This window comes from Nerophis lumbriciformis, linkage group LG30, assembly GCF_033978685.3.
Source record: "Nerophis lumbriciformis linkage group LG30, RoL_Nlum_v2.1, whole genome shotgun sequence".
In the NCBI taxonomy this organism is placed as follows: Eukaryota; Metazoa; Chordata; class Actinopteri; order Syngnathiformes; family Syngnathidae; genus Nerophis; species Nerophis lumbriciformis.
Window position 1 is genome coordinate 32,501,156 of NC_084577.2, and position 26,398 is coordinate 32,527,553.

Below are 26,398 nucleotides of genomic sequence, written 5' to 3' on the forward strand. Positions count from 1 at the left end.
GCAATGTTGCCCCCTGCTGACCAATAAAAGAACTGCATCGTCGCCCCCTGCTGACCAATAAAAGAACTGCATCGTCGCCCCCTGCTGACCAATAAAAGAACTGCATCGTCGCCCCCTGCTGACCAATAAAAGAACTGCCATGTCACCCCCTGCTGACCAATAAAAGAACTGCAATGTCGCCCTCTGCTGACCAATAAAAGAACTGCCATGTCACCCCCTGCTGACCAATAAAAGAACTGCAATGTCGCCCCTGTTGACCAATAAAAGAACTGAAATGTCGTCCCCTGCTGACCAATAAAAGAACTTGACATCATCGTTTGAATTATCAAACAGATTTTCAACTGCACCCCTTCCCCCCACATTCCCTCCCCCCAGATTGCCCCCCCCCCCCCCCATTCCACCCCGCCCCCACATACCCTCACTCGATTAGATTCCAAGTCAGTGGTGTTCGCTCAGGCCCAGCAAGACCTTCTCTGATGGCCCACAAATCATCATCATAATTCAAGATAAAAAATTAACTAGTGATAAGAAGATGTTTGTGATGTAGCGACTAGTGATGGTAGTGACTAGTGATGTAGAGACTAGTGATGGTATTGACTAGTATATCAATGAAATACATATTTATGATGTTTTGGTGTCCTAAGCAGGAAAGAGTAAACATGGTCAATGACAATGTGCAGCAGGTGTGATGGTAGCGACTAGTGATGGTAGTGACTAGTGATGGTAGCGACTAGTGATGGTAGTGACTAGTGATGGTAGTGACTAGTGATGGTAGCGACTAGTGATGGTAGTGACTAGTGATGGTAGTGACTAGTGATTGTAGTGACTAGTTATGGTAGTGACTAGTGATGGTAGTGACTAGTGATTGTAGTGACTAGTATATCATTGAAATGCATATTTCTGATGTTTAGTTGTCCTAAGTAGCAAAGAGTAAACATGGTCAATGACAATGTGCAGATGTTCTGAAAATGATTTATTGGTTGAAGAAACATCTAGCATGTTTACAGTATCATCAGCCAATAAGACTTGTTAAATATTTGGATCTTCCTAAAGGAGGAGACTGAGAGGGATGTTCTTCTTCTGGATGATGAAAAAAGACTGATCCTATCTTCTTCAAAGTGTGGTCTCCAAGCAGTCAGTAAGCTCTTCTGAGTTCATAGGACGACCAGGAGCTTTCATCTTGCTTGTCCCAGGAAGCGTCGGCCTCCTCTGTGGCCATCTTGGAGCCCACGCCGTCCGCCATGTAGGAGCTGCTGGAGGTTAGAAGGTGGTAGTGGTTGTCCTCCAGGGGGTGCAGCGGGTAGGACCCCGGGACCACAGATGACGTCTGAACTACTGGAACGCTGATGTTGTCTGGACACAGAGCCTCTGCTGGAGGAACCGCGTCAGGATCCGACTGCTCCCACGAGTCTCTCTGAGGGCAAGAAAGTCAGGTCAACATGGAGGTGTGTTTCCACACACACACACACGCTGGGACCGGTACCAGGTAGAAGTGCGAGGACTCTCCAGCCAAGGGAGGCATCAGTGAAGAAGGCAGGAAGGATCCTCCAGAGGTGGAGAAGGTGCGCTGATCGTTGAAGGTGTCGGGGTAGTAGCTGTCCATGAAGCTCCAGGACTGGTAGCCTCCTAAAGACGCTGGCTCGGAGAACTGCTTGGTGGATGGACTCAAGTCTGCGTCTGACATGAAGGGACGTCTCATCCCGTAGTAGTTTGGCAAAATATGAGATCCTGAAAGTCAGAAACATTGACACTAGAGGGCGCTAACTGTTTACATCTTCCCCTTTAGTACTGTTAGCATGTCATGGCGTTAGCTTGGTGTGTTGCTAACTCATGATAGCCAACGTTAGCTTACATGAACAACATCTCATATATTATATCATCATAAAATATACTTCAATATATATTCCATCACAATAAAATATACTTCAATATATATTCTATTATAACAACATATTTCATATATATTTGATCATAACAACAACTCCAGTTGTCCTGATACTAATATGTTTTGATACTTTTCAAAATAAAGGTGCTCACTCATATTGTAAAATACATTTCTTATTGCACTCCAAGAACACTTTTAGAAGATTTGGATTCAAATGTAAAATTCATTAAACTCTTTTCTTGTTGCACTCAAAGAAGAATTTGCAATGTTACATATTACTGTAAATATATTCTATATATTACTGCATATATATGCTATATTATACTTTATATATATCACTGTATATGTATTGTATATATTTCTGTATATATATTGTATACATTACTGTATATAATATATGGTATATATTACTGTATATATGGTAATGACTGTATATGGATTGTATACAGTAATATATACCATATATATACAGTAATGTATACAATATATATATATATATATATATATATATATATATATATATATATATATTGTATACATATATATATATATATATATATATATATATATATATATATATATATATATATATATATATATATTGTATACATATATATATATATATATATATATATATATATATATATATATATATATATATATATATATATATATTGTATACATTACTGTATATATATGGTATATATTACTGTATACATATTGTATATTTTACTGTATACATCTGGTATATATTACTGTATATGTATTGTATATATTACGGACACTGTGACCTCATACATACAGTTGAATGAGGCTTGTTATAACAAGGACAAGCCCTGGTTCACAGCCAAGCTCCAACAGCTGCGCAAGAAAAAGGAGACTGCGTGGAGGAGCGGGGACCAGAGTACATACAGAGTACTGCGTGGAGGGACCAGAGTACCTACAGAGAAGCTAAGTAGCACTTCAACAGGGAAGTGGAGAAAGCTAAATCTGTGTACTCTAACCGTCTCCAGGAACAGTTCAGCTCCAATGACTCTGCAGCTGTGTGGAAAGGATTAAGGACTGTTACGAACTACAAGCTCAAAGCCCCCCAGGCCCTGAATGACCGGACTCTCGCTCAGGACCTCAACACACATTACTGTCGTCACGAACAGCCTTCAGCTTATCAAAGCTCTGGTCTCCCCACCATAAACCCCCCTTTCCCCCCCCACCAACTCCAGCACTACTTTAAAGGACTTAAAGGACTCCAAGGACATTAAAGTACTCCAAGAACATCATAGGACTTCATCAAAGGCCCTCTCCATCCGAGAGGAGGATGTACGCTGGCAGTTCTTGAAGCTGAACACGCGGAAGGCCTCCGGGCCGGATGGTGTCTCCCCCTCCACTCTCAGACACTGTGCGGATCAGCTGGCTCCTGTCTTCGCTGACATTTTTAACACCTCTCTGGAGCTATGTTGCTCCAACTGTTTCAAGACCTCCACCATCGTCCCTGTCCCCAAGAAAGCACGGATCACAGGACTTAATGACTACAGGCCCGTGCCGCTGACGTCTGTGGTCATGAAGTCCTTTGAGCGCTTGGTCCTGCCCCACCTCAAGGACATCACCGCCCCCCTCCTGGACCCACTGCAGTTTGCCTACAGAGCCAACAGGTCTGTGGATGATGCAGTGAACCTGGCCCTCCACTTCATCCTGGAGCATCTGGACTCCCCAGGAACCTACGCCAGGATCCTATTTGTGGACTTCTGCTCTGCTTTCAACACCATCCTCCCTGGACTGCTACGAGACAAGCTCTACCAGCTCAGCGTGCCGGACTCCCTCTGCAGTTGTGTATATTCATGAATTAGGACAACATGTTAAATGTCCACAAGGGGGTGCCACAGGGTTCAATGTTAGGACCCCTGCTGTGTATATTCATGAATTAGGACAACGTGTTAAATGTCCACAAGGGGGTGCCACAGGGTTCAATGTTAGGACCCCTGCTGTGTATATTCATGAATTAGGACAACATGTTAAATGTCCACAAGGGGGTGCCACAGGGTTCAATGTTAGGACCCCTGCTGTGTGTATTCATGAATTAGGACAACTTGTGTACATGTCTAGGCTGATTCTGCTACAATTGTATAATCTCTGATCTTGATGCTGTCCAGCACACACTTGTGCAGCTAAAACCAGTCCTGGATGCTGAGAGGACCAAAGTCAAGTTGTTTCAAACACTGAGAAGGTTCCTCAAACTCCTTGGAGGTGCTTGACACCAGTAAATATCTGGCTAAGTTGTTCTCATATCAAGCCCCATGTGGACACTCTTGTCAAGACACTTCAACTCTATTTTGGATTTTTCTTTCACAATAAATTCAGTTTTTCTTTTGAGGCAAAAAAAAAAGAACCTTGTCACTGCAACATCTGTTCTGGACCATGAAGACCTGTCTACACAGGGTTAGCTGGGGTTAACATTTTCACACCTTTATATTCATGTCAAAGCATTTTCACACTTTATTTATCACACTTGAATTGAACGAGATGCAAATCATTATATTTTTGTGATTTATTATATTAAAGTAACAATTTTAACTTCAACCGAAATTCCAACCCAGTACCTAGCAAAACCAGCCCTAGAATGATATTTGTGTGCTGCATGTTTCACAACAAAACAGCACAGGAAATGAGTGTCTCCATGGTGACTTAAAGATGGCGGCCTGTGCAAATGGAAGGACACGCCCACTGATAGGACCGCTTGTTGTTTGCACTTCAGCTCTGGTTATTTGGATCCAAACATTCTTTGGACTCACCTGACAAGTGGACTAGAGAAGGTGGACTTGATGGATCCCCCTGGAAAAGAAAACATGACTTGGAATAAAATGTTATTATAATGATCATAATATTCTAGTGCCTCAGTTGGAGTCTATCCCAGTTGACTTCCAGCAGAGACACGCCCATAAAACACCACACTTTCAAATGAAAACATTTGAATGTTAACATGTCATGTTTTTACACCCTTAAATTAACAGGCTTTTTATACACCTTTAACACTTTATTAAACATGCGTGTTTTCATTTTTTACACGTTATATAACGTGTTTTATTCCAATACAACCTTTTTTTTTATTAGACCATACAATTAATAGAACTTTTTAATTCTACATGCATGTTTTTATTAAGGTACATAAATACATTTAGATCATTTATTAGAGTACACAATAAACATAACATGCATGTTTTTTTTTAAATTGTACAATTAATAGGACACATTTTTATTCAATTTAAAAAATAATATAAGATGTTTTAATAAATGACATCATTTACATCACATGTTTTTATTCAATTATACAATTACTATAACGGCCATATTTAATTATACTATACAATTAATATAACACGTTTAATTACACAATACATCTTTTAATTGAGTTATAAAATGAAAATAGCATGTTTTTCTTCAGTGATACATGACATGTTTGATGATTGGTAAAGATGTTGTATTACACAAAGATGTACACAAAGTGTGAGAATGAGAGAGCAAACACAAAAAGTGGACAAGCAGCTCATGACGACAACGCCAAGCAAATTTTGAGGGCAGAATTTGAATGAGATTTGCCATGGAGAAGACTTCCTCTTCTGGTTCATGAAAGACTCATCAGTGCATCTCTGAAAGTCCCAGGAGGAAAACACACACCTTCAAAAAGACATTTTCTCTGACAAACATTAATAGATATAATAATGTTCATTGTCATTTCTGTGTTATTAATATTGTATTTACCAGAGGTGTGGACTCGAGTCACATGACTTGGACTCGAGTCAGACTCGAGTCATGAATTTGATGACTTTAGACTCGACTTGACAAAATGTAAAAAGACTTGCAACTCGACTTCGACTTTAACATCAATGACTTGTGACTTCACTTGGACTTGAGCCTTTTGAATTGACATGACTTGACATGACTTGCTACTTTCCCCAAAACCCAAAGATGAAAAAGTTATTCGGGAGCGCTCCGTATTTTTCATTGTGTACTTGTCTATCAGCGTTGCGTGTGTCAGCTGGTGTGCTCTCAGTACAACAGCCAATCAAATTACATCTACTTTGTTTTCATCACACAGCATTCATCCAATCAAATTGCAGGACAACCAACAAAGAAGACATGTCCAAACCACACGCCAGTGAACAAAAAATGATACCTAAAATAATTTTGTTTGGGTATAAAAATTACGAGGTGGTCAACACAAAACGGTTTGCAGTATGCAACACATGCGGTTCCAAAATGACTGATGGAGAGGCAACAACTTCCAACTTCGTCCGGCATTTGAAGTTGCACAAAGAACGGTAAGTTTTGAATGTAAGATAACGTTTATTGGCTAAGTAACGTGACTTTTATTTGCTGTGTAGTTAAATCAGTGAGGCTGTAAACTCACTGCTAACGTTATAACGTTATTGCAAACACGGGAATCTGTTGCAGTTCACTACCTTATTCATACTTTTTGTTCAGTGATTTTTTTTAAGCAGGGTTACGTTAGTCAATATATCACACGTAACGTTAGACGGCGGTCAGCAGCACCGCGTATTTTAGCCACCTAAAAAAAGACAAAAATAGTCAAATAAAGGTCAGTTAAAATGTATACTATATTATGAATATGTGTACCGTTTTAGCTAGCTTTCTGACATACTGTTGGTTGTTTACCTCAGTGGTCCCCAACCACCGGGCCACGGCCCGGTACTGGTCCGTGGATCGATTGGTATCGGGCCGCACAAGAAATATATATATATATTTTTTTTTTTATGTCCTGTCCAGCTTCTCAGGCAAATCATATAGTTGATGTAGATGCCCATGTCGGCTGTTCAGATTTACTTTACAAAAGAGAAGTGTAGGATACTTCTCTTGTTGCCTTATTTGTATTTGACTTTATTAAATGTATTTATATTATCATTTAGTGCAGCCGGGCCGGAGCAGGAGGGGATAGAAAGAGAAAAAAAAAAGAAGACAGAGGGGGAAATTGTGGGGACAAGAGGGGGATTAGACAGAGAGACAAAAACAACAACAGCAAACAACAACAACAACAACAATAGAGCAACATCAGCAAATATGACATGTACAAATATGATGGTAAAAGTAATAGCAAATAAGCAGTTAGCGAAAAATAAAAAATAATACAGAAATGACAATGAGCATTATTACACTACAAATGGATCAATACAAATACCAATAGAAATAACGCTATTGATAATGAACAATACCAATAATTTACCTTTATTATCAACAATACAGTTGTTTAAATGCAACAATACATATACGTAATGATAACTTGAGATACGAAAGAATGCAGAAAAATGGAGGGGGAGAAAGAGAAGCAACCTACATTAACCTTGTAGATTGTTATAGTCACAATAGGTTAAGCTTTGTCAGTGTGCCATGTGTTACACCCAGTTTACCCTAGGGCAACAACGTTTTCCCTCTTTTTTTAATTAAATCAACATAAAAAACACAAGATACACTTACAAGTAGTGCACCAACCCAAAACAACTCTCTCTCCCCTTTTGTTCTGGGCATTGAACATGAAGACTCTTCCTTCACTGTTCCGAGTGGCCATGAGAGTCTTGGCAGTGCCTGCCTCCAGTGCTCCAGTGGAGCGAGTTTTCAGCCATGGTGGCATCATACTACGCCCCCATCGTGCACAAATGACTGACAGACTCTTGGCTAATTTGGTCTTTTGCAAATGCAATGCAGCATAGGGCCCTGACATATAAAAAGTACAACTTTTTTGTTATGTTCACGTATATGTCATGTTTTTTCAATGTTAACACTTTTGTACAAATAAGTACATTTGCACTTTATTTTTCAATGTGTTTGTTCTGTAAAGGAATGAGTTAATGTTTAAAATGACTGGTTAATAGTGCTATTATAAAGTGCAATGTCAGCACAATTTTCTTTCCTGCAATTTAAAATGCACTTGTTTTAATAAATAAATACAGCGTTTGAAAAGCATACACAATCCGTGTTAATATATTAGTCTGTGGTTAAAAGGACTTGAAAGGACTCGAAACTCAAAATGCAGGACTTAGGACTTGACTTGAGACTTTCCAGTCTTGACTTTGGACTTGACTCGGGGCTTGCCTGTCTTGACTCGGGACTTGACTCGGACTTGAGGGCAAAGACTTGAGACTTACTTGTGACTTGCAAAACAATGACTTGGTCCCACCTCTGCTATTTACTAACTGCTTCTCTGCTATCACTTTTTACCTTCATATTTGAAAATATGATATTTGATGATGTTGTTGTGTTGTTCTTGTTCTTGTTCTGGGTCTGCTGCGATGCAAGCAGCAGTGAATGAGTGCTTGCAAATACCCGCACTGATACTGGACTTGCTTTTCATCTAATTGTACTTGTGTATAGTGACAAGAAAAGGCATTCTATTCTATTCTACTCTATTATTATTGCTCATACTTCTAACTTTATTATTCTTGTTCCGCCCGTTTCTCTTACCACAACTACGAGACGAATTGCACACAAACCCCCACATATGTTATACCGTCGAAAAGGCCTCATTTGCGCCGATGACGGAAATCTAAATTGGGAACATTTCGTGCTACCATGGCAACGCTATTAACGAAAAAACAAAAACACCTTTTGTCTACTACGAGACGAACCTGCCAACGAAGTCCAACATATGTTATACCGCTGATTATCGGTCCTGCTAGACACCGACATTTATTTAATAATACCACCTTAACATTTGACAACCAAACAATTACACATTTATTTAATAATACCACCTTAACATTTGACAACCAAACAATTACACAACTCAGTAAAGAATCTGAAGAATTATCTTCCACACAACTCTCACATTAAGAATGTTACTAAAACAACTCTCTCCTTTGAGTCACACATTAAGAGTGTTACTAAAACAACTCTCTCCTTTGAGTCACACATTAAGAGTGTTACTAAAACAACTCTCTCCTTTGAGTCACACATTAAGAGTGTTACTAAAACAACTCTCTCCTTTGAGTCACACATTAAGAGTGTTACTAAAACAACTCTCTCCTTTGAGTCACACATTAAGAGTGTTACTAAAACAACTCTCTCCTTTGAGTCACACATTAAGAGTGTTACTAAAACAACTCTCTCCTTTGAATCACACATTAAGAGTGTTACTAAAACAACTCTCTCCTTTGAGTCACACATTAAGAGTGTTACTAAAACAACTCTCTCCTTTGAGTCACACATTAAGAGTGTTACTAAAACAACTCTCTCCTTTGAATCACACATTAAGAGTGTTACTAAAACAACTCTCTCCTTTGAGTCACACATTAAGAGTGTTACTAAAACAACTCTCTCCTTTGAGTCACACATTAAGAGTGTTACTAAAATGGCCTTCTTTCATCGCCGTAATATCACTAAAATGTGTTCTATTTTATCCACTAGGGACGCTGAGATCATTATTCATGCGTTCGTTACGTCTCGTCTCGATTACAGTAACGTATTATTTTGGGGTCTCCCTATGTCTAGCATTAAAAGATTACAGTTGGTACAAAATGCGGCTGCTAGACTTTTGACAAGAACAAGAAAGTTTGATCATATTACGCCTATACTGTTTATACCTTTATATACATTTATACATATATATATATATACCTATACTGGCTCACCTGCACTGGCTTCCTGTGCACTTAAAATGTGACTTTAAGGTTTTACTACTTACGTATAAAATACTACACGGTCTAGCTCCGTCCTATCTTGCTGATTGTATAGTACCATATGTCCCGGCAAGAAATCTGCGTTCAAAGAACTCCGGCTTATTAGTGATTCCCAGAGCCCAAAAAAAGTCTGCGGGCTATATAGCGTTTTCTATGGAATGCCCTCCCGGTAACAATTAGAGATGCTACCTCAGTAGAAGCATTTTTAGCACTATTACTCCCATCTTAAAACTCATTTGTATACTCTAGCCTTTAAATAGACCCCCTTTTTACACCAGTTGATCTGCCGTTTCTTTTACTTTCTCCTCTGCTCCCCCCTCTCCCTTGTGGAGGGGGGGGGGGGGGGCACAGGTCCGGTGGCCATGGATGAAGTGCTGGCTGTCCAGAGTCGGGACCCGGGGTGGACCGCTCGCCTGTGCATCGGTTGGGAACATCTCTGCGCTGCTGACCCGTCTCCGCTCGGGATGGTGTCCTGCTGGCCCCACTATGGACTGGACTCTTACTATTATGTTGGATCCACTATGGACTGGACTCTTACTATTATGTTAGATCCACTATGGACTGGACTCTCACTATTATGTTGGATCCACTATTGACTGGACTCTCACAATATTATGTCAGACCCACTCGACATCCATTGTATTCGGTCTCCCCTAGAGGGGGGGGGGGGGGGGGGGGGGGTCCTCTCCAAGGTTTCTCATAGTCATTCACATCGACGTCCCACTGGGGTGAGTTTTTCCTTGCCCTTATGTGGGCTCTGTACCGAGGATGTCGTTGTGGCTTGTGCAGCCCTTTGAGACACTTGTGATTTAGGGCTATATAAATAAACATTGATTGACTGATTGATCATTGATTGATTGACCGTTGGAAAGGTCTCGTTCACGCCGATGGGCGTATTTTGAATTGGTAACATTTCAAGTTACCATGGCGACGCTATTCAAGAATAAACAAAAACATGGGTCAAATGAATGGGAACGTACCCCTATAATGGGTCATTTTCCAGCACACCTGCAAGATGACCTCCTCTTGTAGATCAGCTATTGTTTCATGTGGCTCTGTGCTTAACGTCTCATTTTGTTCACACACTTGTCTACTTTAACCCTGGCTAAAAAGTTTTGCCGTCCAATGTTTGGTTTTGGCTGGATGGCCATGGGAGTGAGGCGAGCGCCATCGGCCTTTCCCCATTAAAGCGGATGGCTCACGCTCAAATTTTCTAGAGGCTCTAAGACCAGAATATTTGCTTTTTTTTTTGGTGAACAAGCTGTCCTCACGGCCACATCTTTTATGCCACTGTCACGTGTTTGGGTGAAAACATGTGCTCTCTCACAAAATGTCACTTTTATGGAGCTCATGTGTCCCATGTGGCTTCTGGTGGGCCTCAAAGCCAACAACGTCAGCTCAATCTCTCATTGACGCCTACAGTATGTTAGTCCTACAGTATGTTAGTCCTACAGTATGTCAGTCCTACAGTATGTTAGTCCTACAGTATGTTAGTCCTACAGTATGTCAGTCCTACAGTATGTTAGTCCTACAGTGTGTTAGTCCTACAGTATGTTAGTCCTACAGTATGTTATGTCCCATGTGGCTTCTGGTGGGCCTCAAAGCCAACAACATCAGCTCAATCTCTCATTGACGCCTACAGTATGTTAGTCCTACAGTATGTTAGTCCTACAGTATGTTAGTCCTACAGTATGTTAGACGTCAGCGGCAAAAAACACAAAAACACAAAAAATCCTATTTTCCTACTCGCTCTAACTCGGCCATTTCTCCACTTATCAGAAATGTGAGAACACCGGAACGTTTCTCAAAGCCTTGAGGCACTCGTGGTTTTTACGGAAAGTCCACATCTCCAAGTGTTTGCCCACAATTAGACATTGTTCGGCATGAAGTTTTTCTACAAACCCTACATAAACTCCTGTCATTGCGTAATAGTGGCAGAGTCATCACATACATGAACACCTTTGAAGTCACATGACAGCCCCTCCCCTCAGGTATCTTAGGCCATGTCTACAGGGCTCTGTTTACACTAAGCCGGATAAGGTTATCCAGGGTAAATCCCACCTAACCTTATCCGTGTCCACACACAACAATGCCACCGTTTAAGACCCCCGCCCCCCTCCGTCCACCGGCGCAACAAATGCACACGTCATAGTCACCTCCAGTGTTGCTTTGTGTGCAACTTCTTAAATGGAACAATGTCCAGTGTTGTGCTATTTCAATGAACTGGAATCCAGTGTGCTGTGGGGCCTTATTGTAGTGAATCACACCTAAGCCATCATAAATTAATCTAATCTTAAACAACGTGATAAAGAACATTTACCATTAATCGATCTAGGGATCTAGATATCTGGTAAGGACACTCCTCATCGTTTCAGCCACACTAAACCAGTGTTTAAGGTTCCCCTCCTCGGACAATTTTTTACACGGGTAAGTCAGCCGTGTACTTCTTGAATCTCCGGCACTTAGCTTTGAATGGACTCATTAATCCTTCAGGGGGGTCTTAAACGGTGGCATTGTTGTGTGTGGACACGGATAACGTTAGGTGGGATTTACCCTGGATGACCCTATCTACAGTACTACTCCCAGACTAGAGATAATATACTAATATAATATAAAATACAGTACTATTCCCAGACTAGAGATATTATAATAATATACCATATAATACAGTACTTCTCCCAGACTAGAGATAATATAATATATAATACAGTACTACTCCCAGACTAAAAATAATATAATATATAATACAGTACTAATCCAAGGTTACAGATAATATAATAATATAATACATAATACAGTACTACTCCCAGGTTAGAGATAATGTAATAATATAATATATAATACAGTACTACTCCCAGACTAGAGATAATATAATAAATAATACAGTACTACTCCCAGGTTAGAGATAATATAATAATATAATATATAATACAGTACTACTCCCAGACTAGAGATAATATAATATATAATACAGTACTACTAAGGGACGGCGTGGCGCAGTGGAAGAATGGCCGTGCGCGACCCGAGGGTCCCTGGTTCAATCCCCACCTAGTACCAACCTTGTCATGTCCGTTGTGTCCTGAGCAAGACACTTCACCCTTGCTCCTGATGGGTGCTGGTTAGCGCCTTGCATGGCAGCTCCCTCCTTCAGTGTGTGAATGTGTGTGTGAATGGGTAAATGTGGAAGTAGTGTCAAAGCGCTTTGAGTACCTTGAAGGTAGAAAAGCGCTATACAAGTACAACCCATTTATTTATCATTTACTCCCAGGTTAGAGATAATATAATAATATATTATATAATACAGAACTACTCCCAGGTTAGAGATAATATGATACAATGAAACTCTGTAGCCAACAGTTGTTGGTGTCCAAGTAGAGGAGCTGGACATGGCCAGACCCAGAGCGAGAGCGGAACATAATGGTGGAAAGGATCCCACCAACGGGACCCAGAGCTAGAGCGGAACATAATGGTGGGAAAGACCCCACCAACGGGACCCAGAGCTAGAGCGGAACATAATGGTGGAAAGGACCCCACCAACGGGACCCAGAGCTAGAGCGGAACATAATGGTGGGAAGGACCCCACCAACTGGACCCAGAGCTAGAGCGGAACATAATGGTGGAAAGGACCCCACCAACGGGACCCAGAGCGAGAGCGGAACATAATGGTGGAAAGGACCCCACCAACGGGACCCAGAGCTAGAGCGGAACATAATGGTGGGAAAGACCCTACCAACGGGACCCAGAGCTAGAGCGGAACATAATGGTGGGAAGGACCCCACCAACTGGACCCAGAGCTAGAGCGGAACATAATGGTGGGAAAGACCCCACCAACGGGACCCAGAGCTAGAGCGGAACATAATGGTGGGAAGGAGCCCACCAACTGGACCCAGAGCTAGAGCGAAACATAATGGTGGGAAGGACCCCACCAACTGGACCCAGAGCTGGAGCAAAACATAATGGTGTGAAGGAGCCCACCAACTAGACCCAGAGCTGGAGCAGAACATAATGGTGGGAAGGAGACCACCAAATGGACCCAGAGCTAGAGCGGAACATATTGGTGGGAAGGAGCCCACCAACTGGACCCAGAGCTAGAGCGGAACATAATGGTGGGACGGAGCCCACCAAGTGGCCCTCTCTTCATTGACTGCTGCTGTTTGGACCGATACTGTTGTGACACTGATATCAAAGTGGATACTCAGTGAGGTGAGAAGATGACTTAGGATTTATTCAAAGAGCAGGAGGACTTACATGCAAAGACAAAGGTGACCTTGAAGACAATTCCTGTCAAAATGGACAACATCTGTCAAAAAGGACAACATCTGTCAAAAAGGACAACATCTGTCAAAATGGACAACATCTGTCAAAAAGGACAACATCTTTCAAAAAGGACAACATCTTTCAAAATGGACAACATCTGTCAAAAAGGACATCTGTCAAAAAGGACAACATCTGTCAAAAAGGACAACATCTGTCAAAAAGGACAACATCTTTCAAAATGGACAACATCTGTCAAAAAGGACAACATCTGTCAAAATGGACAACATCTGTCAAAAAGGACAACATCTGTCAAAATGGACAACATTGTTATGATCTGTTGCCCAGATCATAGTTTTGTTTACGTTCATTTAGGTTTTGATTCAGCACCCCTATTTTGTGTTTCTTGGTTGCCATGGGTGCTGATTGTTTTACACCTGCCTCTGATTAAGGTTTGGGACGCTCACCTGTTTCCGGGCACTAATCAGAGAACTACTTAGTCCCGCCTGTCGCTTCACTCAGTCTGGTGCTTTTGTTAGCTCTCGTGCACGGGTGTTGCTCTGAACTTCCTGAACTATACTTTGTTTTTAATTTGTTTTTGTTAGCTCTCGTGCACGGGTGTTGCTCTGAACTTCCTGAACTATACTTGGCCTGTTAGCTTCCTGTGAGCTATTCTGTTAGCTTCCTGTGCTAAAGGCACGCTTGTTTTGTTCCGTTTGGTATTTTGTTTGAATGATTCATAGGAATAAATCATTTCCTACCTGCACCTTTGTCTCCGGGGTTCCTGCTGCATCGCTTGGAAGAACAATCCGGCCATCCCCATGCGTCCACCACGTTACAAACATCTGGCTAAAAGGACAACATCTGGCTCAAAGGACAATATCTGTCTAAAAGGACAACATCTGTCAAAGAGGACAACATCTGTCAAAGAGGACAACATCTGTCAAAGAGGACAACATCTGTCAAAGAGGACAACATCTAGCTCAAAAGACAACATGTGACTCAAAGGACAACATCTGGCTCAAATGACAACATCTGCTCAAAGGACAACATGTGACTCAAAGGACAACATCTGGCTCAAAGGACAACATCTGGCTCAAATGACAACATCTGCTCAAAGGACAACATGTGACTCAAAGGACAATATCTGGCTCAAAGGACCACATCTGGCTCAAAAGATGACATCTGTCTCAAAGGACCACATCTGGCTCAAAAGATGACATCTGTCTCAAAGGACCACATCTGTCTCAAAGGACAACATCTGGCTCAAAGGACCACATCTGGTTCAAAGGACCACATCTGTCTCAAAAGACGACATCTGTCTCAAAGGACCACATCTGGCTCAAAGGACAACATCTGTCTCAAAGGACCACATCTGGCTCAAAGGACAACATCTGTCTTAAAGGACAACATCTGTCTCAAGGACCACATCTGGCTCAAAGGACAACATCTGTCTCAAAGGACAACATCTGTCTCAAAGGACCACATCTGGCTCAAAAGACGACATCTGTCTCAAAGGACAACATCTGTCTCAAAGGACCACATCTGGCTCAAAAGACGACATCTGGCTGAAAGAAACACACAATGCTCAGAAGTCACACTAAGAGGTCATCATGACACAGACTTTGACATCCAGGAACAAAAGTAACACCAACTCCATCCATCCATCCATCCATCCATTTTTTTACCACTTGTCCTTTTCGGGGTAGCGGGGGTGCTGGAGCCTATCTCAGTTGCGGGGGGAAGGCGGGGTGGACCCTGGACAAGGAAAGCGGGGTAGACCCTGGACAAGGAAGGCGGGGTAGACCTTGGACAAGGAAAGCGGGGTAGACCTTGGACAAGGAAGACGGGATGCACCCTGGACAAGGAAGGGGAGTGTACACCCTGGACAAGGAAGTTGGGGGTACACGGTGGACAAGGAAGGTGGGGTACACCCTGGACAAGGAAGTCGGGGGTACACGGTGGACAAGGAAGGTGGGGTACACCCTGGACAAGTGTCCAACTCATTGCAGTGCCATGAAAGTTCCTAGTGAGAAAAGCTGCTATGTTGCGCACATGAATATGAAAACATAATTATGGACTCTAATGGTTGGAGAGTTTTGGAAGCTGGCTCCCATTTTGTCCTGGTTCTTACACAAAGTATGAGAACATGTGACCAGCTACATAATGTTTCATATATGTCAAGATATTTACACAGAGATGTTGTCATGTGTCACCTTGTTGATTGTCATGACGAACATAACGTCAACACAAGCCAGTACTGCTGAGGCTTGAGTCGAGCGGACTCCATCGCTGTATCGGCGGTACTGGTGAGGATGTTTTTTTCATGGGGCACAATTAAAAATATCAGGATTAGGAAGACGTTGAAATGGAAGGACATCAAACAGGATTTGCAGCGGCCACCGGACTCATCCCCGCTGGCTTTGGGGACACTTGGTCTGGTGACCCGCCGCCAACTCCTCCCTCAACCCTCCCACGACTTTCAACCTAGTTTTTATGGGTGTCTGGAATCCATCCCTTAAAGGGTGTATTGTCATTGCCCGTCGCCTAGATCATGTTGTGATGTGTACTTGGGTTTATTATAGTTATATATACTGTAGTTTGATTAGTTAATTAATAATAATAATAATAACTGGGATTTATATAGCGCTTTTCTAAGTACCCAAAGTCGCTTTACATGTGGAACCCATCAATCATTCACACCTGGTGGTGGTAAGCTACTCTCATAGCCACAGCTGCCCTGGGGTAGACTGACAGAAGCGTGGCTGCAATTTGCGCCAACGGCCCCTCCGACCACCACCTATCATTCATCATTCAGTTCACTGGTGTGAGTGGCACCGGGGGCAAAGGGTGAAGTGTCCCGCCCAAGGACACAACGGCAGCGATTTTTTTTTTTGGATGGAAGAGGCGGGGAGCGAACCTGCAACCCTCAGGTTTCTGGCACGGTTGCTCTACCCACTACGCCATGCCGCCCCCCATAATTGTCGATTTCTGTTTCTCTTTAGTTTTCTTAGTTAGTGAATTGAAGTGAATTATATTTATATAGCGCTTTTCTCTAGTGACTCAAAGCGCTTTACATAGTGAAACCCAATATCTAAGTTACATTTAAAGCAGTGTGGGTGGCACTGGGAGCAGGTGGGTAAAGTGTCTTGCCGAAGGACACAACGGCAGTGACTAGGATGGCAGAAGCGGGGATCGAACGAGGAACCCTCAAGTTACTGGCACGGCCTCTCTACCAACGGAGCTATACCGCCCCGAGTAGTTGCCGTGCGCTCTGAGTTACTGCACCTACCTCTGACTAGTGGTCAGGATGCTTAGCTGCTCCTGATCACTAATCAGAGAAGTATTTATAGCACTCAGCCTGGCAGTCTTGTTTGCTGTACGCGACTGTTTGTGTTTGCTTTGTTTGAGAAGAAATCATTGTCCGTCCTTGCTGCATCCTGGGGACACGACTACCACGTTCGTAACATCATGGCTACAATGAGCAAGATACTGCATGATACTGATAAAGCATGTTCCCCAAGGTCAAGTCGTCACCTCATCGCAGGGCCACCACTCACAATAACATATTAATACAATATTTCTTATATGAAAACACTTATTTAAGTGTGCATTTGTTTGCGTCTTGAGCCAGAATAAGTGCAGCCTCTCACCAATGAGCGCACCTTCAGTGGTAACAAAAACAAGTGGTGTCAATGTAGATGCCCACCAGGTCTAAAAAGCCCATAAAAAGTGACAATGTCTCTTGCATGTTTGAAAACATAACAAAATGCTGCAAGTATGACAACATGAATGTGCAGTATGTAAGTCTTTCCGTGATGATGCCCCCTACAGTCCACACATTTAAATAATGCAGTCTGCACCACTTTACAATTGTACTCGCAGTCTTAGTCAATCATACGCCCACTTATATAACACACTATTTTATAGATTGCACACGCTGCTTAGCGGGTGGTGTTTGGGTCTTACTGAATCCGGCCCTAAGTCTTTAGACATGAATCAGCTCTAGCCTCCCGTCAAGAAAGGAGATCCATATTTAACTGCAGACCAGGACAGATCTGAGACAATTTCAATGGTTTGAGTTGTGATTTAGTCTAGAGGTAGGACTTTTAAAAGACTGATCCATTTGGGGGCAAGTAAAAGATGAACCGGTGTCCTGTGAGAGCATGTCTTTCTTGTGCATGGTGATGTGAAAAGCCAAGCCTGACTGCCAGCGAGACAAGGTGTTGTGCTACATTTCTGAGGCAACAATAGAGGGGTTGTCTGTGGCCATGGAATGGTGGAGGACAATACTGGCTGGCAGGTGTGTGGGGATCAAACTTTGCATAGGCAACCTCCTCCGGACTTGTTCACTGTCCAGCCGGCGCCCTCTTCCACCACACGCAAGGTTTTTGGAAAGCCCAACGGGTATTCTATTAGCGCTCTTTTGTCAGGGTGGGACTGAGCCCTTTGTTAGCCTCTCTGCACCATGTTCAACTATTTAGAGATTGGCTTTGCAAAAGCTTTCCTAAGCAAAGAAAGACGGGGTGATTACAGCCCAACAATGGATCAACCACAGATCATTAGTCTGCAACGTCAACAGAAGAAGAAGGAAACCAGCAGACTGTCAACTGTGGCTACCAGGTTTTGTCAAGGGTAAAAAAAAGAAGTGGGAACAGACAAGAAGGGACAAAGCAAATGTAGCGCTTACACTGTATCGAGGCCCGTTGGTCTGTCGGGATCGCTTCTCCGCCAACAGGTCTTTGACCGTATGCTTGACTCGAACGCCCTGGTACACTCTCTTGGAATATTCTACATGGGACAAAAAAAAACATTTGACCCTTGCATGGTACAAACCGCACACATGTTCCTCGTTGCACACCTTTACTTCACAATCTTGGGGAAACTGTTGGGGTTGGTGTGAAATTGTTTTTCTGTCAATAATCAGCTAGCAAACTGCGTTTAGTATCGATAAAAAGGACATCAAAGTGTTTGACACTTGAATATTGCGTGTGGTCAGACATATTGTATTTGATGACTAGTACTCTGTGAAGTACTTTCATAAATAGTTTGAATGTATAATAAATGTTGTTAGGGTTCAGACAACAATCTAAAACACTGAAAGTCCAAGAAGATCTTTTGCACTTGCTGAAAGTCTGTTTATGATATTATAACAAATAGATGATAACAAAAAATCCTGTCCTAAAAATCAAAGTTTCTTACCAGTGTCCATGTTGGTGTTGATCAGCCCCACACATACACACACACACACATGCACACACACACATACACAAAGACACACACACACACACACACACGCACACACAGTAGTGTGTGTAGTGATGCTGTATTTTCCTCCAGTAAGTCTATCCAGTGTTGGGCAGCCGATGCCTCGGTGGAGTTTGAACCAGGAGGGCAGGGACTCTGCAACCTGGCCTCACTCCGTCTTTTCAGCCATTTGTTTAAATGCAAATGTTTGCTCAGAACGTTTTTTGGACTATTTGCATTCGCACTCAAGATTTGCTGTCATAAACATTGTTTGTGTGGAGATACCCACCTTCAGAACACAATCATCATGAACAAAATGTTTATGAATGTTTACGAAATGTTGCGTTACCGCACTTTCATTACATTTGCATTACAATATTTTACAATTCAGTCCTTACTTTCACAATGTAATGAACAAACATCATGACCCCAACACAAGCAAACATTTACACACACATTGTTGACCTTTTTCAAATGACAAACATCATGACACCAACACAAACAAACATTTACACACACATTGTTGACCTTTTTCAAATGACAAACATCATGACCCCAACACGAATAAACATTTACACACACATTGTTGACCTTTTTTAAATGGCAAACATCATGACCCCAACACAAACAAAACATTTACACACACATTGTTGACCTTTTTCAAATGACAAACATCATGACACCAACACAAACAAACATTTACACACACATTGTTGACCTTTTTCAAATGACAAACATCATGACACCAACACAAACAAACAAACATTTACACACACATTGTTGACCTTTTTCAAATGACAAACATCATGACCCCAACACGAATAAACATTTACACATACATTGTTGACCTTTTTCAAATGACAAACATCATGACCCCAACACAAACAAACATTTACACACACATTGTTGACCTTTTTCAAATGACAAACATCATGACACCAACACAAACAAACATTTACACACACATTGTTGATCTTTTTCAAATGACAAGCATCATGACACCAACACAAACAAACATTTACACACACATTGTTGACCTTTTTTAAATGACAAACATGACCCCAACACGAACAAACATTTACACACACATTGTTGACCTTTTTCAAATGACAAACATCATGACACCAACACAAACAAATATTTACACACACTTTTTTGACCTTTTTCAAATGACACATATCATGACACCAACACAAACAAACATTTACACAGACATTGTTGACCTTTTTCAAATGACAAACATCATGACACCAACACAAACAAACATTTACACACACATTGTTGACCTTTTTCAAATGACAAACATCATGACACCAACACAAACAAACCTTTACACAAACATTGTTGACCATTTTCAAATGACAAACATCATGACACCAACACAAACAAACATTTACACACACATTGTTGACCTTTTTCAAATGACAAACATCATGACACCAACACAAACAAACCTTTACACAAACATTGTTGACCATTTTCAAATGACAAACATCATGACACCAACACAAACAAACATTTACACACACGTTGTTGACCTTTTCAAATCTTTTTGGACTGTGGACGCTTCTTAAAAAGAGCTGTGTGTTCCCTGACTCAAAGCCAGAAACTTGTGTTTATGCATGCGTGTGTGTGTGTGTGTGATGAGGTGGCGACTTGTCCAGGGTGTACCCCGCCTTCCGCCCGATTGTAGCTGAGATGGGCTCCAGCGCCCCCCGCGACCCCAAAAGGGAGTGGGCGGTAGAAAATGGATGGATGGCTGTGTGTGTGTGTGTGTGTGTGTGTGTTTGTGTGTGTGTGTGTGTGTGTGTGTGGAGGAGGGGGGGGGGGGGGGGTTCCCTTGAGCATTTCTTCACACAAATTGCTATCGTATTGATTTGAATAAAACAGTTTGAGCAGAGCAAAAAGCAAATGAGTCTTGTGTTCATGTGTTGTATGTTCATGTGTGTTATGTTCTGGTGTGTTATGTTCATGTGTGTTATGTTCACGTGTGTAATGTTCACGTGTGTTATGTTCATGTGTCTTATGTTCATGTGTGTTATGTTCATGTGTGGTATGTTCATGTGTGTTATGTTCTGGTGTGTTATGTTCACGTGTGTTATGTTCATGTGTGTAATGTTCACGTGTGTTATGTTCATGTGTCTTATGTTCATGTGTGATATGTTCATGTGTGTTATGTTCTGGTGTGTTATGTTCACGTGTGTTATGTTCATGTGTGTAATGTTCACGTGTGTTATGTTCATGTGTGTTATGTTCACATGTGTGTTATGTTCACATGTGTGTTATGTTCATGTGTGTTATGTTCATGTGTGGTATGTTCATGTGTGTTATGTTCACATATGTTATGTTCATGTGTGTTATGTTCACATGTGTTATGTTCATGTGTGTTATGTTTTGGTGTGTTATGTTCATATGTGTTATTTTCACGTGTGTTATGTTCAGGTGTGTTATGTTCATGTGTGGTATGTTCATGTGTGTTATTTTCACGTGTGTTATGTTCATGTGTGTTATGTTCATGTGTGGTATGTTCATGTGTGGTATGTTCATGTGTGTTATGTTCATGTGTGGTATGTTCACGTGTGTTCTGTTCATGTGTGTTATGTTCATGTGTGTTATGTTCATGTGTGTTATGTTCTGGTGTGTGTGTGTTTTCGTACGTTCTGAGGGCATTTGAGAAGCGCTGGAGGCATTGGAGCTTTGGCGCTCCCATTTTGCCAATAGTTGAAGCTCACACTGCTTTGACTAGTCACACTGTGGGTGTGTTTAACATCTTGTCAACCTAGGAGTGCCCTAAAGAGCACAATCAAGGGAACATAACGTGACAAACCAACTTCTCTTACCTTTGGCTACCTGTTGTTGTGTATTTGGGATCTGCATTAATCCCACTGAGTCACATGACATCACGGCCAAGAGATGTATTCTTCCTTCATACTTCCTCCATACTTCCTTCATACTTCCTTCATACTTCCTTCATACTTCCTCCATACTTCCTTCATACTTCCTTCATACTTCCTTCATACTTCCTCCAAACCAGATATTTGGAGTTCTTCTGTCCTGTGAAGTTGCACCAATGACCTCAGCGCTTTAGCCTCGTGTGGGAGACATTTGAAGTCATGAATCCGACTGACGAGCAGGGCCAGGGAGGGCAGGGGAGGAGAGGGGATGGGAGGGGAGCAGCACTCAGACCAGAGGTGAAGTGACTTTGAATAGAAGCACACAGGAAGTGGAAAGAAGACAACAAAGGAAGTGGAAAGAAGACAATAAGAGCACTGGAATTGAAATATTGACCAGCCCAGGAAAGTCCTAACTGAGAAATGAGAGCTGGCGATGGAAATGGAGTTGGAACTAACGAGTCCCAACATATTTCACATCACTTCCAGAGACACGCAAGTGAAGAGACACAAACAACCTGCTCATGAAATCTGACGGCGGCCTCCATTATGCTGGAAGAAGCAGATAAGAAGGAAGTCAGGAACATTTGTTGCTGGCTGAAGAAGACAACACAGATAACCACCTCGCTATTACTGGCAAAGCAAAATGGTTGTTGAAGAAGACAACACAACACTTTGTGTCAGAGATGAGCACTCGCTATTTACTGGCAAAGTTGAAGAAGACAACACAACACTTTGTGTCAGAGATGAGCACCTCGCTATTACTGGCAAAGTTGAAGAAGACAACACAACACTTTGTGTCAGAGATGACCACCTCGCTATTACTGTCAAAGCAAAATGGCCGACAACAATGAGCGTTAGAAGGAGCCAGAGATGAAAAGCTGCAGTACCCGAGCTGACCACAAGAGGGCGACAAAGCACACTGACAGCTTCCAAGCATTTGACTGCAAGACTCAAGTCTGCTGTTGACCAAGAAGCAAATCAATCAACTTTATTTATAAGTCAAAGTGATGAACATTCAGAGCTTTATCAGTATCATGAAGCATGCAGCACTGATTCCTCCAGCAAAACTTCTAGACCTGAACTCGTGCACAGGAACTTCTCCACTTTAACAAAGCAAAGGGGGGCGAAACATGTCAATCTTGGCTCTATTTTAACACAACATCTTACAATACATGAAACATGTTTCCTATACCACTCAAAGATCCATTTTAGAAGGTTAAAATATAAATAAATTAAACACATTGGGCTTTTCCTCTTGCACTCAAACAACAATTTACAATTCTCCATACTACATATAGTCTGCCATTATCTAGAATATCATTTAAAAAAGACTTCATTGACATTATATTAAATGCTTCATGATTTATGGTTTCCAATCAGAATCAGAAGCAGAATCAGAATCAGAATCAGAATCAGAATAGTCTTTATTGCCATTGTTTGAGAACTGGTTCACAAACTAGGAATTTGACTTGGTGCAACATAAAAGACATATAACACAGAATAGGACATAGAACATGAGCTGTAACTGAGCTATCAGATCTTGTTATTGTTCATGTGTCTGATGGCCGAGGGGAAAAAACTGTTCCCTGGTCTGTGCTTTAAGAAAAATAAAACTATTAGTAAGTATTAAAAACCAAACTATGGATACATGTACACAGATTAGCCATGTAGCAGGTAAAACACACTTTGTTAAAGATAAAACACAAATTGTAGCAATTTGTTACCAAATTAGATTGGTGGTCCTAACTAGCCAAGCAGCTGTGTGCACGTCTACGCATCTACATGTCATGTATCTACATCTTACCTATTTACATGTCATGTATCTACATCTTACCTATTTACATGTCATGTATCTACATCTTACCTATTTACATGTCATGTATCTACATGTTATGTAGCTACATGTTATGTATTTACATGTTATGTATCTACATTTTATGTATCTACATGTTATGTATTTACATGTCATGTATTTACATGTTATGTATCCACATGTTATGTATCTACATGTTATGTATTTACATGTCATGTATCTACATGTTATGTATCTACATGTTATGTATTTACATGTTATGTATCTACATTTTATGTATCTACATTTTATGTATTTACATGTTATGTATCTACATGTTATGTATCTACATGTTACCTATTTACATGTCATGTATTTACATGTTATGTATCTACATGTTATGTATTTACATGTTATGTATCTACATTTTATGTATCTACATTTTATGTATCTACATGTTACCTACAGTATCTACATGTTAATTTTTCGTTGAAGTAACTGGATTTGGCCTTCCTGATCATATTAGTTACTTCCTTTCTTAGCTTGTTGTCTTCTTTAATGAGCGGTTCAGTCGTGTTTTTAGTGAATTTAGCGTGTTTGTCATTTCTAAGTTTCATGGCTTCTATCATGTATGCATTGATCCAGGCAGGGTTCTGTTCTGGATTTGACCCTGGAAGCTTTCATGGGTGCTAGCTGGTCAGATACATGCAAGAAGTTGGATTTGAAGCATGCCCGTGCTTTTACAACCCATGAGCAATTTAGTACATTTGAGTCTCTCCAGGGCTGCTGTTAGAGCTTCGCTGGTGGACTTTTTCATCCATCTCAATCTTATTGTGTTGTGACAATCTGATACACATTTCTCAATTTTACATGTGCAGAAAATGATGAAGTGATGACTTATTCCGCACTGGATTACACCGCTTCTGGAGATCTTGGTCTGATGTCAAAATCAAATCAATGAGGGTTTGAGCAGCAGAGCACACTCGTGTCAATTGACTGATCATCTGTTTCAGGCTATGTAGCTTACAGGAATTACTGAAGGATTTGTAGATAGGAGTATCTTTTTTCATGATGTTGGTGTTCAGGTCACCGATCAGTATCACTTCTGAATTGCCTAAATCAGCTGATCCCTCGTTTAGCTGTTCATAAAATGAGTTTTGTGTTGGGGGTCTGTACACGGAGCCAATTAACAGTGGTTTGCTTTTGGGGGAAATGATATCGAGCCACACTGCCTTTATATCACTTTGCTCCAAATCATCCCATACATGAAAAGAGATATCAGATCTTACATACGTACAAACCCCCCCCCCACGTCCATTTCTGTCCCTTCTGACTACCGTCTAATTGACCATTTCTATCTCAATAAAACTACCAAGTCTGGTCTCAGAAAAGGACAGAATTCCCACTTTACCATTTGCAAAGATCACTCTGAGTTTGTCGGAGAAGACTGCTTCCATTCATGTGGATTACATGCATTCATTCATACATTCATTCATACATTCATGTGGATTACATGCGGTCCTCTGGCATTCATTCATACATTCATTCATACATTCATGTGGATTACATGCGGTCCTCTGGCATTCATTCATACATTCATTCATACATTCATTCATACATTCATTCATACATTCATGTGGATTACATGCGGTCCTCTGGCATTCATTCATACATTCATTCATACATTCATGTGGATTACATGCGGTCCTCTGGCATTCATTCATACATTCATTCATACATTCATTCATACATTCATTCATACATTCATGTGGATTACATGCGGTCCTCTGGCATTCATTCATACATTCATTCATACATTCATGTGGATTACATGCGGTCCTCTGGCATTCATTCATACATTCATTCATACATTCATTCATACATTCATTCATACATTCATGTGGATTACATGCGGTCCTCTGGCATTCATTCATACATTCATTCATACATTCATGTGGATTACATGCGGTCCTCTGGCATTCATTCATACATTCATTCATACATTCATGTGGACTACATGCGGTCCTCTGGCATTCATTCATACATTCATTCATACATTCATGTGGACTACATGCAGTCCTCTGGCATTCATTCATACATTCATTCATACATTCATGTGGATTACATGCGGTCCTCTGGCATTCATTCATTCATTCATTCATACATTCATGTGGATTACATGCGGTCCTCTGGCATTCATTCATTCATACATTCATTCATACATTCATTCATACATTCATGTGGATTACATGCGGTCCTCTGGCATTCATTCATACATTCATTCATACATTCATGTGGATTACATGCGGTCCTCTGGCAGAGAAAATGTTTCCCATGTCTTGTGACAACAATGTTTCTTTTCCAACGGTGGCGTGGTTGGGCGCCGCCGAAGAAATGACTCCATTATTGTCTGTTGCGGCGGTGTTCGTGTCGTTGTTGTTGTCCCTGTAGTGGCTGGTTGTAGCCGGCGAGGACATTGTTGTTGTGGGGAGTCTCCATGACGACCATGTCCATCTGCGTCTCGTTTGCTTAGCCTGCAGCCTGTTGCAAGATGCAGCCCATGTTCTGGGTGACCCTCGGGGCAGCTCATGTTCTGGGTGACCCTCGGGGCAGCCCATGTTCTGGGTGACCCTCGGGGCAGCCC

The 26,398-nt window shown here is 41.4% G+C and overlaps 1 protein-coding gene across 1 annotated transcript; it reads right to left on the reverse strand.

The window, feature by feature from the left end:
• Positions 1-1,135: 1,135 nt before the first annotated feature.
• Positions 1,136-19,200, reverse strand: pou2af2 (POU class 2 homeobox associating factor 2). Its single transcript, XM_061934103.2, has 5 exons — positions 19,024-19,200; positions 18,512-18,612; positions 4,672-4,711; positions 1,484-1,728; positions 1,136-1,414 (listed from the first exon to the last, which is right to left on the reverse strand). The coding sequence occupies exons 1-5, from the start codon at positions 19,031-19,033 to the stop codon at positions 1,136-1,138; spliced, it is 675 nt and encodes a 224-aa protein (XP_061790087.2). The 5' UTR covers positions 19,034-19,200.
• Between the last annotated feature and the right edge of the window lie 7,198 nt (positions 19,201-26,398).

Coding starts and splice junctions, on each gene's coding strand:
- pou2af2 (XM_061934103.2), bottom strand. Junction 1,729..4,671: donor TTCTCTAGTCCACTTGTCAG/GTGAGTCCAAAG, acceptor TCTGACTTTCAG/GATCTCATATTTTGCCAAAC. Junction 1,415..1,483: donor AGTCCTCGCACTTCTACCTG/GTACCGGTCCCA, acceptor TCTTGCCCTCAG/AGAGACTCGTGGGAGCAGTC.